General features: G+C 52.9%; 5 protein-coding genes across 5 annotated transcripts; 4 read left to right on the plus strand and 1 right to left on the minus strand.

Annotated features, from left to right (window-relative positions):
• The first annotated feature begins 295 nt into the window (after window positions 1–295).
• On the plus strand, window positions 296–1,087 carry CC1G_09504 (60S ribosomal protein L27). The gene is made up of 5 exons (XM_001837901.2): window positions 296–325; window positions 381–397; window positions 497–688; window positions 746–931; window positions 987–1,087. The coding sequence occupies exons 1-5, from the start codon at window positions 316–318 to the stop codon at window positions 990–992; spliced, it is 411 nt and encodes a 136-aa protein (XP_001837953.1). The 5' UTR covers window positions 296–315; the 3' UTR covers window positions 993–1,087.
• A 630-nt stretch (window positions 1,088–1,717) lies between these two features.
• On the plus strand, window positions 1,718–3,675 carry CC1G_09505 (hypothetical protein; the record flags this gene model as incomplete). The annotated part of the gene is made up of 5 exons (XM_001837902.1): window positions 1,718–2,749; window positions 2,823–2,938; window positions 2,996–3,302; window positions 3,380–3,445; window positions 3,511–3,675. 5 exons carry the CDS (start codon window positions 1,718–1,720, stop codon window positions 3,673–3,675), a joined length of 1,686 nt encoding a protein of 561 aa, XP_001837954.1.
• Window positions 3,676–4,267: 592 nt separating this feature from the next.
• Window positions 4,268–4,537, plus strand: CC1G_15587 (hypothetical protein; the record flags this gene model as incomplete). Its single annotated transcript, XM_002910998.1, has 1 exon — window positions 4,268–4,537. One exon carries the CDS (start codon window positions 4,268–4,270, stop codon window positions 4,535–4,537), a length of 270 nt encoding a protein of 89 aa, XP_002911044.1.
• Window positions 4,538–6,027: 1,490 nt separating this feature from the next.
• On the minus strand, window positions 6,028–7,233 carry CC1G_09506 (hypothetical protein; the record flags this gene model as incomplete). Its single annotated transcript, XM_001837903.2, has 7 exons — window positions 6,028–6,140; window positions 6,198–6,443; window positions 6,532–6,706; window positions 6,783–6,808; window positions 6,967–7,037; window positions 7,066–7,095; window positions 7,172–7,233. The coding sequence occupies 7 exons, from the start codon at window positions 7,231–7,233 to the stop codon at window positions 6,028–6,030; spliced, it is 723 nt and encodes a 240-aa protein (XP_001837955.2).
• Window positions 7,234–7,510: 277 nt separating this feature from the next.
• CC1G_09507 (hypothetical protein) lies at window positions 7,511–12,012 on the plus strand (the record flags this gene model as incomplete). The annotated part of the gene is made up of 6 exons (XM_001837904.2): window positions 7,511–7,546; window positions 7,602–7,620; window positions 7,676–7,962; window positions 8,018–11,098; window positions 11,152–11,765; window positions 11,826–12,012. The coding sequence occupies 6 exons, from the start codon at window positions 7,511–7,513 to the stop codon at window positions 12,010–12,012; spliced, it is 4,224 nt and encodes a 1,407-aa protein (XP_001837956.2).
• Window positions 12,013–13,401: the final 1,389 nt, after the last annotated feature.

A 13,401-nucleotide genomic window follows, 5' to 3' on the forward strand; every position in this document is an offset into this window, starting at 1 on the left:
CGAGTTCCAGTCCTTGCATGTCGGTTCGAAACACAAAAGCGCCCAATGTATCATTCTCGGAGCGGCCCCAGTGCACAGTAGAACTAGTCGTATAATGAATTTGCAGTTTCGGAAGGGTAGTTAGCCAAGAACCAGGCAGCAGGACGAGAGGAGCGCGGGAGGGGGAGAGTCGCGGCATCCGCGGCGAGGAATTGATGGCCATCAAACCTTGTCAGCCAACTAGCAAGCCACTCGGAGAATTCCGATCCACACAATTTCGGCCTCCACATTGGACGGGCAGTGGCCAAAAGCAAGTGCTCGTCGTCGAACGTCAAGATGGTCAAAGGTACGCTCATCGACGCCGTTACTATGTCGGATCCATGAGCTGACGATCCCGAAAGTTTACAAGCCCGGCAAGGTAGAGTTCTGCTCGTCAAATCGATGTTTATGTCCGGTTTTACCAACGAGAGGGGGATTGGTTTGGGGTGTCGTTGTTGTTGGTGTTATTGCAATCTAGGTCGCCATCGTCCTCCAAGGCCGTCAAGCCGGCAAAAAGGTCGTCGTCATCAAGCAGCTCGATGAGGGAACAAAAGAGCGACCATACCCCCATGCCATCGTTGCTGGGATTGAGCGCTACCCACGGAAGGTGACGCGACGAATGGGCCAGAAGAAGGTGCAGCGGAGGAGCAAGGTCAAGCCTTTCATCAAGGTGCGTAGCCGGTTGTTCTGGTTGGCAGGAATGTAGGAAATCAATGGACGGAATCAGGTTGTCAACTACTCGCATCTCTTCCCCACCCGTTACGCTCTCGAACTCGAAGGCCTCAAGGGCTCCGTCACCAACGACACCTTCAAGGAGCCATCACAGCGGGAAGATGCTAAGAAAAACATCAAGAAACTCTTGGAGGAGCGCTACCAGAGCGGTAAGAACCGATGGTTCTTCCAGGCCTTGAGGGTGAGTTGCACGAGATCCACACCCTTTTCGACCGCGTCTGACCCGTTTCCTTTAGTTCTAAGATGTTGTTGTTTTCTTTCACTATGCACTTATTCAAAATGTATGCACTATGACGACATGACACATCTCTGCACTTCGACGCTTTCGATTTGATTCCATGACGGGGCGAGATATCGGCTCTTCGAGCTTTGGAAGCTGGCGAGAGACGGGGACATTGATTATATTTTGAGGAGCGCTGTTGTGGATACTTGGGAAATCTACTCGCTAGCATGGGCTGTCCAGTGTTGCGGCAGGATCTTATCTCGAGCCCTGCCATGATGTGGTACCTTGACTCGAGATCGCGACCTCCTTGGGCTTTTTTCATATTTCTGAGGCCGGTATGCATACCCGCCCTAACGATTATCATTGAGTATGTATTGGCATTTGTGAGCTGCCTTGAAGAAGTTGAAAGGTGAGGCGCCGACGGCAATGTTTGGCAACAGCTTGGAGTTGAAACGTTGATACGCGTGGGCGTGTTCCAGAGAGCGCGCTTGTTTGACAGTCGCGACTTATCCCCCTCCACGACGTCTGCACCGTCGCAGGCGCTGCTTCATCGCCTCCCACTGAGATCCAGGACGAAATCCTTTACGAAACCGCCACGAATACCCTTTCAAAAAGTATGTTTGGCCTTTGATAATTGACGAAAAACGCAAGAACTTCATCTGATCACGATGCACCACGATTTATGCAGTTTTCTGGTTCATTTTGAATCTTTGAACCCAATTTCCTTAAACCTATAACGAAACCATGTCGCTATTTGGAGGAGGAAGTGCCTTTGGGTCGACCAACACCGGTGGAGGGCTTTTTGGCCAACAGCAGCAGCAACAACAACCTCAACAACAACAGCCCAGTTTGTTCGGAAACACGGGCGGAACTGGGACGACTGCACCTCTGCAAGCTCAGCCCACTCAGCCCGCTTTTGGTGCTAGTACTACGACGGGTACGAGTGGAGGAGGGCTTTTTGGTTCGACTAACGCCTCGACCAACACGGGCGGTGGGTTGTTTGGCAACACTGGCCAGCAGAATACGAACACGGGGACTGGTACGACTGGAGGGCTGTTTGGGAACACGAGCACTACGGGCACGGGGACAGGTGGAGGGCTGTTTGGGAATACGAATACGAACCAACAGCAGGGCACGACTGGTGGAGGTCTATTTGGGAACACCAATACGAACCAACAGCAGGGTACGACGGGTGGAGGTCTGTTTGGGAACACCAATGCCAATCAACAGCAACAGCAGCAACCTGCGACTGGAGGTGGACTTTTCGGTTCGACCACGACACAGCAACCTGCCACTGGAGGCGGTCTGTTCGGCAACACGCAGCAGCAGCAGCAGAATACGGGTGGTGGGCTGTTCGGGAAGCCAGCTGGAGGGGGACTGTTTGGATCCACCAGTACCACGACGAATACTGGAGGGGGATTGTTTGGGAATACGCAGCAGCAACAGCAGCAGCAACAACAACAACAGCCTCAACAACAACAAGGTTTCGGTGGTCTCTTTGGCCAGTCGACCAACACCGGTGCGGGTACTGGATCGCTCTTTGGCAACAAGAGCACACTAGGCACGAGTGCGCTCGGTCAGCCGGGTGCCACGGGTACTGGAACAGGAGGGCTGTTGGGCACCTCAACGCTCGGTACGAGCAGTTTGTTACCGTCGCGATCTGGTTTGGGAATGGGCGGATCAGTGTTAAGCCCATCGAATGGCACCACCATGGAGAGCAAGATCGAAGCGATTTACAATGCGTGGAATCCTGCTTCACCGCTTTGTAGGTTCCAGGTATGTCTCGTTTGCTCAGTGTGGGCTGAGGGAAATCTTTTGACTGATCAGGGCTTCCTTCTCCGGCTGATAGCATCCCTTCTATAATCTCGTCAATCCGAACGAAGTAGGGCTGTATGGACGACCACCCAACGTCCTCAACGATGCAGTGTGGGAGAAGGCCGTTCAGGGTAACCCTGATCCTAAATGGTACGTCACCACTTTTCCTCTCGTTTCCGTCGGCCCTTGTACTCACATCCTGCACAGCTTCGTCCCAGTAGTCGCCATCGGGTTCGACGACCTCCGTGAACGCGTCGACGGTCAATCCAAAAAAGCAACCGAACAGTCTCAAATGTTATCCGACCTCAAACAACGCCTCGCCGCTCTCTCCACGAAACACGACGTCTCCAACGTATCCCGGCTCCAACGCGCGTCGGTGCAACAGGCTCAAATCACTCATCGCCTTTTGAAGTTGATCCAGCATCTGCATTTGTTGATTCCGGCGGTGAGGAGTAGTAGTATACGGCCTGAGGAGGAGCAGTTGAGGGGCAAGTTGGAGGAGGTGGAGGATGAGGTTAGGAAGGGGAGGATGAAGGCCACCTTTATGAGTTGTGGGCTGTGCTTGGGGCTGTTTCTGCTTCTTTTGAGAAGGGGAAGAACGTGGGCGGGGGAGAGTGGGCTGTTGTGGATGAGGAGGGGATGGCGCAGATTGTTCAGGTACGTGATTCCTTTTGTGGTCGAGGAGAGGAAAAACGAAACTAAAACATGAATTAATGCTATAGGTTTTGAAAGAACAACAAATCGGACTTGCGCATCTTACGAATATCCTGCAGAAAAACCAGAAGGATGTGGCAATTGTGTTGGGTCAGTCGAATTCGGATGACCTACAGGATGGAGAGAGTTTGTGGAGTTCGACTAGTACGCTTCGTGCTAGTGCTTTGCGATAGATGGAGTGGAATGTTATCTACGCCTGGGTGTTTCTACTCATGGATTTTACTTTTTTTTTTTTCTCCGTTCTTTGATGTGATGATGCTGAGGGGATGCGGCTCGACCAATTCGACGATGAGGTGGGGATGTAGCTGGCATGTGATGTAGGCGGCATGTACGTTAGCCTCATGTCCGTTGCGCGGTACCCAAATCCCGCGAAAGTACAGGTGTCAGTACACCCTTCTTTTCTTACTGTATTCAAAGGTTCAATCGAGGCGGAGAGTCTCTTGGCTTTTTCATACTCAACCCGCTGTTGCCAACCTTCCGCCCGCAGGTGTGTTCTTTGAACATCCCAAGGCTTTTGTTGCCAGCAGAGACAACATCCCCCATGTGTACTTTGGAACGCGAACTTCATGATTTGGAAAGGGTGCTCCAGAAACCTCTGGTTCGATATGCTTATTAACATTGGGTAAATCACGCTTGCGGAGCTGAAGGACAGGCGGGAATTTGCAAGGAAGTGGTCAGCGTTCTGCACCAATGTGTCTCGCTCCCGCACATCGAGTTGGATGTCCCATGGGGGGATTTTCGTCGTGGATATCCTTGAGCCGCCACATGTCGACGACTTTCCGTGGTGGTTCATTGGATATGTTTCTGCAGAACCCAACCAGCCAGCTGACGGACACCCTAGTTTCTATGGAGGGGGTGGTATCAATGCTCGATCTCAGAGGTGAAACCGCTCTAGACTTGGCTGTGCAAAAAGGTCATGCGGTCTGCGTAGAGGACATCCTAGGATCCCCGACCATCGATGTCAATGCTGAGGATAGGTTTGGAAGGACGGCATTGGTGAAGGCGGTAGGGGGGAGGTCGCAAGGACACTGTTGAACGACTGCTCCGGGTGCCAAGAATCGAGGTTAATGCCTTGGATGGGGAGGGATGGACGGCGTTGGCGGTGGCTACATTCTGGGGCCACAGAGGCAATGTTGGACGACTTCTTCACATGCCAGGGATCGAGCTCGATGCCTCAAGTGGGTCTGGAAGGACGGTGCTGACGCAGACTGTAAAGTGGGGTCTCACATAGACATTGTTGAGTGGCTTCTTCGAGCGCCAGAAGTCAAGGACAGCACTGTGGATGGGTCTGAAAGGACAGCATTGGTCGCAGTAGCAGAGGGTTGCAAAGACAGTCTCAAGCGACTTCTTCCAGTACCCGGGGTGGAGGTAAAGGATGGGGAGGGGAGGATGGTACTGATGGAGGCTGTACATCGGGGTTGGGAAAGACGCGACACCTCGAGGCTCTAAGTAGATACGCTCTCCCACCGTTCCCTGTACTAGGAGGTAGTTTCCCTTTTGTGATTGATGGGTATTGTTCTTCCTAGTTTAAACTTAGCGAGGATAGGAATACAATGAGAAGGTGTCAGGCGAATGAGGGTGCTGTAGGATGCTGTGGGTCACAGGATGATGGGGCCACAGGATAAAGCGTCGGAAAGGAATTCAACGTTTGGGCGCCTAATACCTTTCACAGCTTACACGTTCCTTCCTGTCCCGTGAGGCAAGTTGAATATCATGAAAGACACGCGTTGACCGCATGCAATCATAGGAATACAGGAGATCGATTTGCGTACAGCATCTCTTTACAGCTTTCGCACAGGAATGCACTTCCAGGAAGGGTGGTGTTACAGTAATCACAGCCAGTGTTCATTAATTAATTAAGTAGAATCCGTTCTCGATTTGGATCTTTTCAGAAGATGTACACCGTTTGGAAGGGCATGGAGTTGGAATGCTGCGACCTAATGAGCCCGTGGAGCACCAGATTTAGGTAAGTGTGGGCGAAAGTGAAGGCTACTGTGTAGGAACATCATTGCGCGGTAGAGAAGAACACTGATTCCTGGATTTCAACTTAGTTCATTCGGAGTCGGAGTTTGATTTGCATCAATCCGAGTCATGCGGAACCCAAGCACAGGCAAAGTTGAATCCAGTCCACACACGAGTATCGACATAACTAAAAGAGTGCGCTTCGCCGCAGAGCCTGCTACTACAGAGCTACGCCTACGGCCATCTGCGGCCTCCCGTTCTTTGTCAATATATCCGCCCCCCCCCCCCCCCCCCCATTTCGCTAAATCGAGCGGGCGTTGCCCTTCCCTTCCTATTATTATTGGTTTTATTTCCATACTATTATTACCTTGCACTTTGCGCTCTGCGCATTCAAACATGTTACGCGATTCGAGTCCAACGTCATTGATTCATCTCCTCCAAACATTACATTCATTACACCCATTTACTGTACGAAGTGTACGAGGACCAAAGGCGTCACGATGGTACTTATCACAAGAAGCATCTAAACCTATCTAAACAAATCAAAACCTTTCTCGCCAGGGTCAGTCCCAATCGCCGGCCCATTCGGGCCCAATTACGTTGCTAGCAAGGATGTCGAATGACACTGCGCGGTTGGTTGATGTTCTGGGCAAGAGGCACCTTAGTTCCTCCACAACTATTTCGCCCCGTAGTCAAATGTTCGACCCTGGAAAATCGTGGAGTCTTCACCAACCGTTGGCAAGCGTAAGGTCCTGGAGCTTGGGGAAAGAAATTGCTAGAAACAAATCGGGAGCCGGTGGGCATCGATTGGAATAGAGGGTGTAGATTCGAGAATAAGGGGTGAGATGCAAGTGTGCAGGTTGAAGGTCGCTAAAAGAAGCGAGAACTCCATGGTCACGGTCCAGCCATCGCTGGCAGGGAAGGCCAACCAAGATCTTTACGCGCTTCACCCATTTTGCCAAAGTCAGCCGCACGCAATCTTTTTGAACGTTCTAATACGGGATGTCCATGTTGGAAGGTGATGCTAGAGAGTCGAACACCGTCTTGACTCTTGAACACTAGCTCACGGTCCACGGAAGATGAATTGATGAGCCAGAGTGCAGAGACGACGACAGGCCAGGGCGACGCGTCGCAGGGCGCTACTGAAGCCGTCCTCGTATAGAGAAGAGAGGATGACTTCTCATATGCCATCGTTGAGGTAGGGAACACTGGGAAGCCGTCGTGGGAGAAATAGCGCTCGTTCTGAACAAAACGTTACAAAAGATACTTCTGGTTCATCAGCGCAAGCAGGAAATCGATGCGGATAAGAAAAGCTAACCTTGTGGGGGCGCATAAGCAAATGTACTGCATACAACAGCAGGAGCAATGCGAAAAGAACATGGTACACGGTTGTCGCAGTCTGGATTCACGTCAAGGCCGTGTTATACCAGCAACTATGCAGTATGCATACAAGGAGAGTAAGACCGTTCTGATTCAAGCTGAACACTTAGCCCGGGACTGACATGTATGGGCCACTGTGGACTTTCGAGACTCGCAGAGCTCGAAGCCAAGGTAAGAGAAGAACTGCGAAGCGCTGCCCCTAATGGTCACAGCCACCTTACATTTTCGTGGGAGAACTGAGCGCCAAGACCCTGTGGCAGCTCTATTGAAGACCTACTACTACGTTGTAGTAGCAGGAATGCCATCCTCTCATTTTTCCTAATTTACCTTCGTACCGCCTCACACTCGTTGAAAACATAGAGAGTTTGGATCGGAGGGCCCGAGTACATGGCGCTGCAGCACCGCCCAGCTTCATTTGGACAGCAATTGGCCACGGCGCACTGTGCACGCTGTTGAATATTCCCTCCTAGGGCGTCAGCGTCTAAACTGTGTTCATGCTCCCCATTACCATCTCATAACGGCGACCATGGGACCCTCGATTCCATATCGCCTTTCAAGGTGAACCTCGTGTAGAACAGGTGGTCTGTGTGCTGTGGTAATGGTGGGTATAAGAACGGTGCCTTCGAAAGCTGTCTCAGCATAACCGTTCCCAACCTGTCTCCTCCTATGGATAACAACCCCCTCAACAACCACGAAGACATCGTAAGCACCAATGGTTTAGTGTGACGAGGGCGCTGACTGACTTGATTCCTTCTAGACTATGCATGAACATGCAGGTATGCATCTCATCGCCTCTGGCCGGGGACGCGCATCTAACGACACCGTTTAAAGAAGAATCTATCCAAGAAAAAGATGTGCAGGACGGAACTTTGGTTCTCGTGAATGAACTACTGGAGTCCGTTACGACGGGTATGCGGCAAGATATCCTCGAAACCGCGATTACCGTTCTACGAGAGGCCATCCGCGAAGCTGACGGCGATAACGACAGAAAGGCGAAGGCTGAACTTGCCCTGATTAAAGCGCTTATAACCCGTTTTGCTTACCATGGATGGGTGGACGATCTGGACGAAGGAACGAGGTTGTTGGCAGATAACGCGGGCATCGAGTCCATTTTCATCGTGAGTGCTAACAAATCAGCCAGCAGCTACAGGCAATGATCTTGGAATCGCACAGCTTGAATTACAGATGATGGGTCCCGAGGGAGATCACTGCCCTGAAATTGTCACCTTATCCCTCAACCTTCTTCATGAATATCGACAATCCGTCGACAAGTCCAGCCTGGATACTGCAATCTTTGTTGCTACTGAAGCCATTGCTTCGCATGATGGCAATGGCAACCAACGAGCGCAGTTGTCGCTTCGTGCTGGGAATGCACTGATGCTGAAGTACCTAGCCTGTGGCGGCGAGGACGATTTGTCTTCGGCCAGGGCGTTGTTTCATGACGCCAAGGAAGCGTTCGGAACAGGTGATCCCATGCTTCATGTTGCCCTTGTCCACCTACGACACGTCGGGTTTGTCAACTTCCTGGAATGCGGACCTGAGCAACGGGTAATTGGGCTGCAAGAAATGGCACAGTATCATCAAGCCGCTCAGGCCGAAGATCAAGAAGGACAGGACGCGTACGTACTGGGTTCCCAGCTGATGCAAGGAGACAAACTCGGAATCGATGAATCCATCTTGCAATTTCGTCGCTCACTTTCCCTCCGGCCTCCACAGCATCCAAGGCGACACGACACACTTGCGCATTATGCTCTTGCGTTGGGCAACCGGTTCGGCTGCGCTGGTCGGATCAAAGATCTGGAGCAGAGTGTCACTCTTCATAGAGAAGCGCTCACTCTCCGTCCTCAAGGCCATCCCGACCGCGCCAGCTCGCTGAACAACCTCGCCAACGCCCTCTCCACTCGCTTTGGCATCAAAGGCGACTTCCAGGACCTCGACCAGTGCATTGCGTTCCACGGGGAAGCGCTCGATCTCTGTCCTCAAGGGCATCCAGACCGTGCCAGCTCGCTTAACAACCTCGCCAGCGCCCTCTCCACTCGCTTTGGCATCAAAGGCGACTTCCAGGACCTCGACCAGTGCATTGCGTTCCACAAGGAAGCGCTCGCTCTCCGTCCTCGAGGGCATCCAGACCGTGCCAGCTCGCTTAACAACCTCGCCAACGCCCTCTCCACCCGCTTCGACAACAAAGGCGACTTCCAGGACCTTGACCAGTGCATTGCGTTCCACCAGGAAGCCCTGTCTCTCTTTCCTCACGGCCATCCAGACCGTGCCAGCTCGCTTAACAACCTCGCCAACGCCCTCTCCACCCGCTTCGGCACCAAAGGCGACTTCCAGGACCTCGACCAGTGCATTGCGTTCCACGGGGAAGCGCTCGATCTCCGTCCTCAAGGGCATCCCCACCGCTCCGGGTCGCTCAGCAACCTGGCAACCGCTCTCTCCACTCGCTTCGGCACCAAAGGCGACTTCCAGGACCTCGACCAGTGCATTGCGCTCCACAAGGAAGCGCTCGCTCTCCGTCCTCAGGGCCATCCAGACCGCGCCAGCTCGCTCAACAACCTCGCGAATGCCCTCTCCACTCGCTTCGGCACCAAAGGCGACTTCCAGGACCTCGACCAGTGCATTGCATTCCACAAGGAAGCGCTCGCTCTCCGTCCTCAAGGCCATCCAGACCGCGCCAGCTCGCTCAACAACCTCGCAGGAGCCCTCTCCACTCGCTTCTCCAACAAAGGCGACTTCCAGGACCTCGACCAGTGCATTGCATTCCACAAGGAAGCGCTCGCTCTCCGTCCTCAAGGCCATCCAGACCGCGCCAGCTCGCTCAACAACCTGGCAACCGCTCTCTCCACTCGCTTCGGCACCAAAGGCGACTTGCAGGACCTCGACCAGTGCATTGCGTTCCACAAGGAAGCGCTGTCTCTCTTTCCTCAAGGGCATCCCCACCGCTCCGGGTCGCTCAACAACCTGGCAACCGCTCTCTCCACTCGCTTCGGCACCAAAGGCGACTTCCAGGACCTCGACCAGTGCATTGCGCTCCACAAGGAAGCGCTCGCTCTCCGTCCTCAAGGGCATCCAGACCGCGCCAGCTCGCTCAACAATTTGGCGGCGGCCCTTTTTAAACGTTTCCTGAGCGACAGGAACTCAGAAGCCCTCAAGGCATGTATAGTGCATGGGCGAGAGTATCTGGCGATCCTTTCCCACCCTCATACCTCTCCCGAAGACCAACATGATTCTACCCGCACCATGTGGAATCACCCAGATGGATTGCAGGCTGTCATTCACCTCGTGCAGTTTCTCAAAGAGCAGTACAAAGTTTGCAGCGACGACAATACTCTGAACGAGATTTTCGACCTCCTCAAGTCTGGCGTTCAGTGGTATGGGGCATCGCCCCTGGTCAGGCTATCCCATGCCCGGCTTTGGGCATCCTCCTGCCGTGAATTCCATCGTGCCCACACCGCACTGGAGGCCTATGGTCATGGCATATCGTCGCTTCCCGTCCTAGCCTCCCTCGACCTCACGCTCGAACAACGTCAGAACGTCCTCGTCCACGCGAAGGATTTGTCAAAGGATGCAGTCCAGTGTGCGCTCGAGCAAAATGAACTCGAAACAGCGCTTGGCTTTCTCTCCACCGCACGGTCTGTGTTTTGGTCTCAAGCTCTCCAATTCCGTGGGTCATTCGACCGCCTCGACGCTCTCCATCCGGACCTTGCATCGGAACTCCGATCAGTTACTCGCCAGCTGCAGATCGCGACCGAACAACATCCCCAAACTGGCCCAATACTGTCCGCCAGTACCCCGCCACTCCGCCCGTACCTTCTTTCCCAACAGAGGGAAGAAATCATCGCAAAGATCCGAGCCATGGACGGCTTTCATGATTTCCTGCTTCCCCCTTCACCCAAAGTCCTCAAGACCGCAGCGCGCAAGGGACCTATCGTCTTTCTGAATGCGAGTAACTTCGGTTGCCATGCTCTCATTCTCAAGGAAGATGGGACTCTTCACCGCCTTGCTTTGTTCGCAGACATTAGGCTATTGGCTTTCCTGGTAACTGCCATTCGCCAGTTGGCTAGGGGCCTTGAAATCGGTATCCGAGCGCGAAGTGAAATCGATGGCTGTTTTGAGGGGCGAGATCTTCGCTTGAAAGCAGTCCGAAAGAAGGAGAATCCGGACTGGACCGTCGACGATGACTTTAGAGTTGTCCTCGAGGTTCTGTGGGTGATGATAGGCCAACCAGTTGTTGACGCTCTCGAACTGAAGAAGGTATGAGCACCCGGTGAATGTACCCAGTAAGGTAGTACTGACCGCATCACTAGACCCGAATCCCGCCTAGAATCTGGTGGTGTCCAACCGGCCTTTTCACGTTCCTTCCCATCCATGCTGCCGGGATATATGCCCCCTCTCCTTCTTCAGAATCCGATTGCTTATCCGATTATGTTGTATCCTCCTATTGCTCTGCTCCTCAGGACCTCATCGCACCCCCGCCCGAACCCAACCCCGATTTCAAGATGCTGGTCGCTATTGAACCTGAGCGACCTGAACCAGGTGCATCGAGCCTCCCATCGACCAAGCAAGAACTGGAGAAGATCGAATTACACATCCCAGAAACGGACCGTCTGATTACCCGCGTTGGGAAAAGGACAACCACTGGAAAATCCGTTCTGGAAGACATCAACGCTGCATCCATAGTCCATTTTGGCTGTCATGGGATGCAAGACCCATCCAATCCAGTCTACAGCTGTCTTCTACTCAGCGAAGGGCGTTTAACGATGTCGTCGCTCATTCGGAATTGCCAGACCTCGATGGCGGCTCTTGCCTACCTGAGTGCGTGCGAGACTGCCATGGGTGATGACAAACGTCCGGATGAGTCTCTCACTCTGGCTGCCACGATGCAGTTTGCGGGCTTCCGTAGTGTGGTTGCTACGATGTGGTGCGTGTATCCTTTCATTTCTATAGACTGACTGTTTGATTGATATTGGTTGGGATTTAGGTCAATCCACGACAACGACGCACCCATCGTAGCCGACGCCTTTTATCGCCATCTCTTCCGCCACGGCACTGCTGCCCCGCCAGACATCACCGACGCAGCATATGGACTGCATCTTGCTGTGAAGGAGTTGCGGGAGAAGGGAACGTCTTTCCATCGCTGGGTTCCTTTTGTTCACCATGGCATTTGACTGTGTTTTCTCTTTGTTCGCAAAGTTTGAGCTTTTCTGCTTCGTGTACAGGTATGGCCGCTACCACAAACTCCTAGCCTATAGCATGTCCTACGAACTTTCCAGCGTCCTACGCATGTAAACCTAACTACGTGTATAACAATATTATGATTTTCGTCCTTCAACTTGCTGAGCAGGAGGGTCAATTTGTGTACAGCATTGCATTCGGCTTTGACACAGTCACACACTTTCCGCTGTCGTTACTATTACCTCCTTCAGCTCCATGGCATTGACGGCAACACTGCAGACGACAAAGAGTGGACTGCATTGCTCCTCGGCCTCGCATAGTAAAGGCCACAAGGGTGTGGTTCACCGACTCCGCAGTGGCGGACGCGCAGAAGGGTCGCAAAGCCATCGTAGAGCGACTTATTCGAGTGCCAACGGATTGGGAGGGAAGGACGGCGATGGTAGCAGTGCACGGCTGGGTTTCATTGACGTCGTCGAGCAACTTCTTCGAGCACCAGGGATCGATGGGTCTCCAAGCCTGGGAGGACAGTGCTGATGGGTGCCGCAATTAGGGCTCACAAAGCCATTGTCCGGCTACTTCATCGAGTGCCGGGGATCGTGCTTAATTCACAGCGGAACCATTGAACAAAGTCGACCTGTGCTCTCCTTTAGCCATATGCATTTTCTCATGAAAATTATTTCTCGCTTGCGCATTCCCCCCATTCCATCCTCCGCTCGTCCGGTAGTACTCTAGACCCCACCACAGTCCATAGCTCGATCATCAGGTGTTTATGCTGCCCCGAGACCTTACCTGTGTGAAATTTGAGGCAAGCTACCTCTCCTTGTCTTCTGGATTCTGTAACTTCCACTGCATCGTCGACGGGGTACAGAAAATCTTTGGAGTGCAGGGTTAGTTCTGTACTGGTACTAGTCGATATAGTAAATACATCACCCGTTGCCTTGTAGATTGAGTGTTAAAATGGCGAAACTACAAATCAAGTCAGCTCCATGGGCCTCCCGAAAACTTCGTTCACTGACGCAATCCCACTCGAACTACTGGCCATTATTAGCGCAGGGAAAGACGCGGGTAAGACGACGGAAGGGAGCCTATAACTCTAAGAGGCCCTTGAGCCTATCCACACCAAGAAGGCCGACGATAAATCGATATCCCCTACGTATCATCCTCACAAGCGCGGCGCATATCCCATCCGGCGGGTTACACATGCATCTCAAAAAAATCATCCAACGACTAAGCTTCGGGCTTCTGAAGTTCCTCCACCGGACAGCCATCTCTTCAGGGACGCCCTGCCAACGGTCGCACTCTTCAAAATGGCCAGGTCTGCTTTCAGGATATTCGACATGCTTTTGGAGGTGCTTCGGATCCACTGAAGAGATCTCCGCTTC

The sequence above is a fragment of the Coprinopsis cinerea genome (genome assembly GCF_000182895.1).
Source record: "Coprinopsis cinerea okayama7#130 chromosome 6 map unlocalized cont3.6, whole genome shotgun sequence".
Taxonomy (NCBI): Eukaryota; Fungi; Basidiomycota; class Agaricomycetes; order Agaricales; family Psathyrellaceae; genus Coprinopsis; species Coprinopsis cinerea.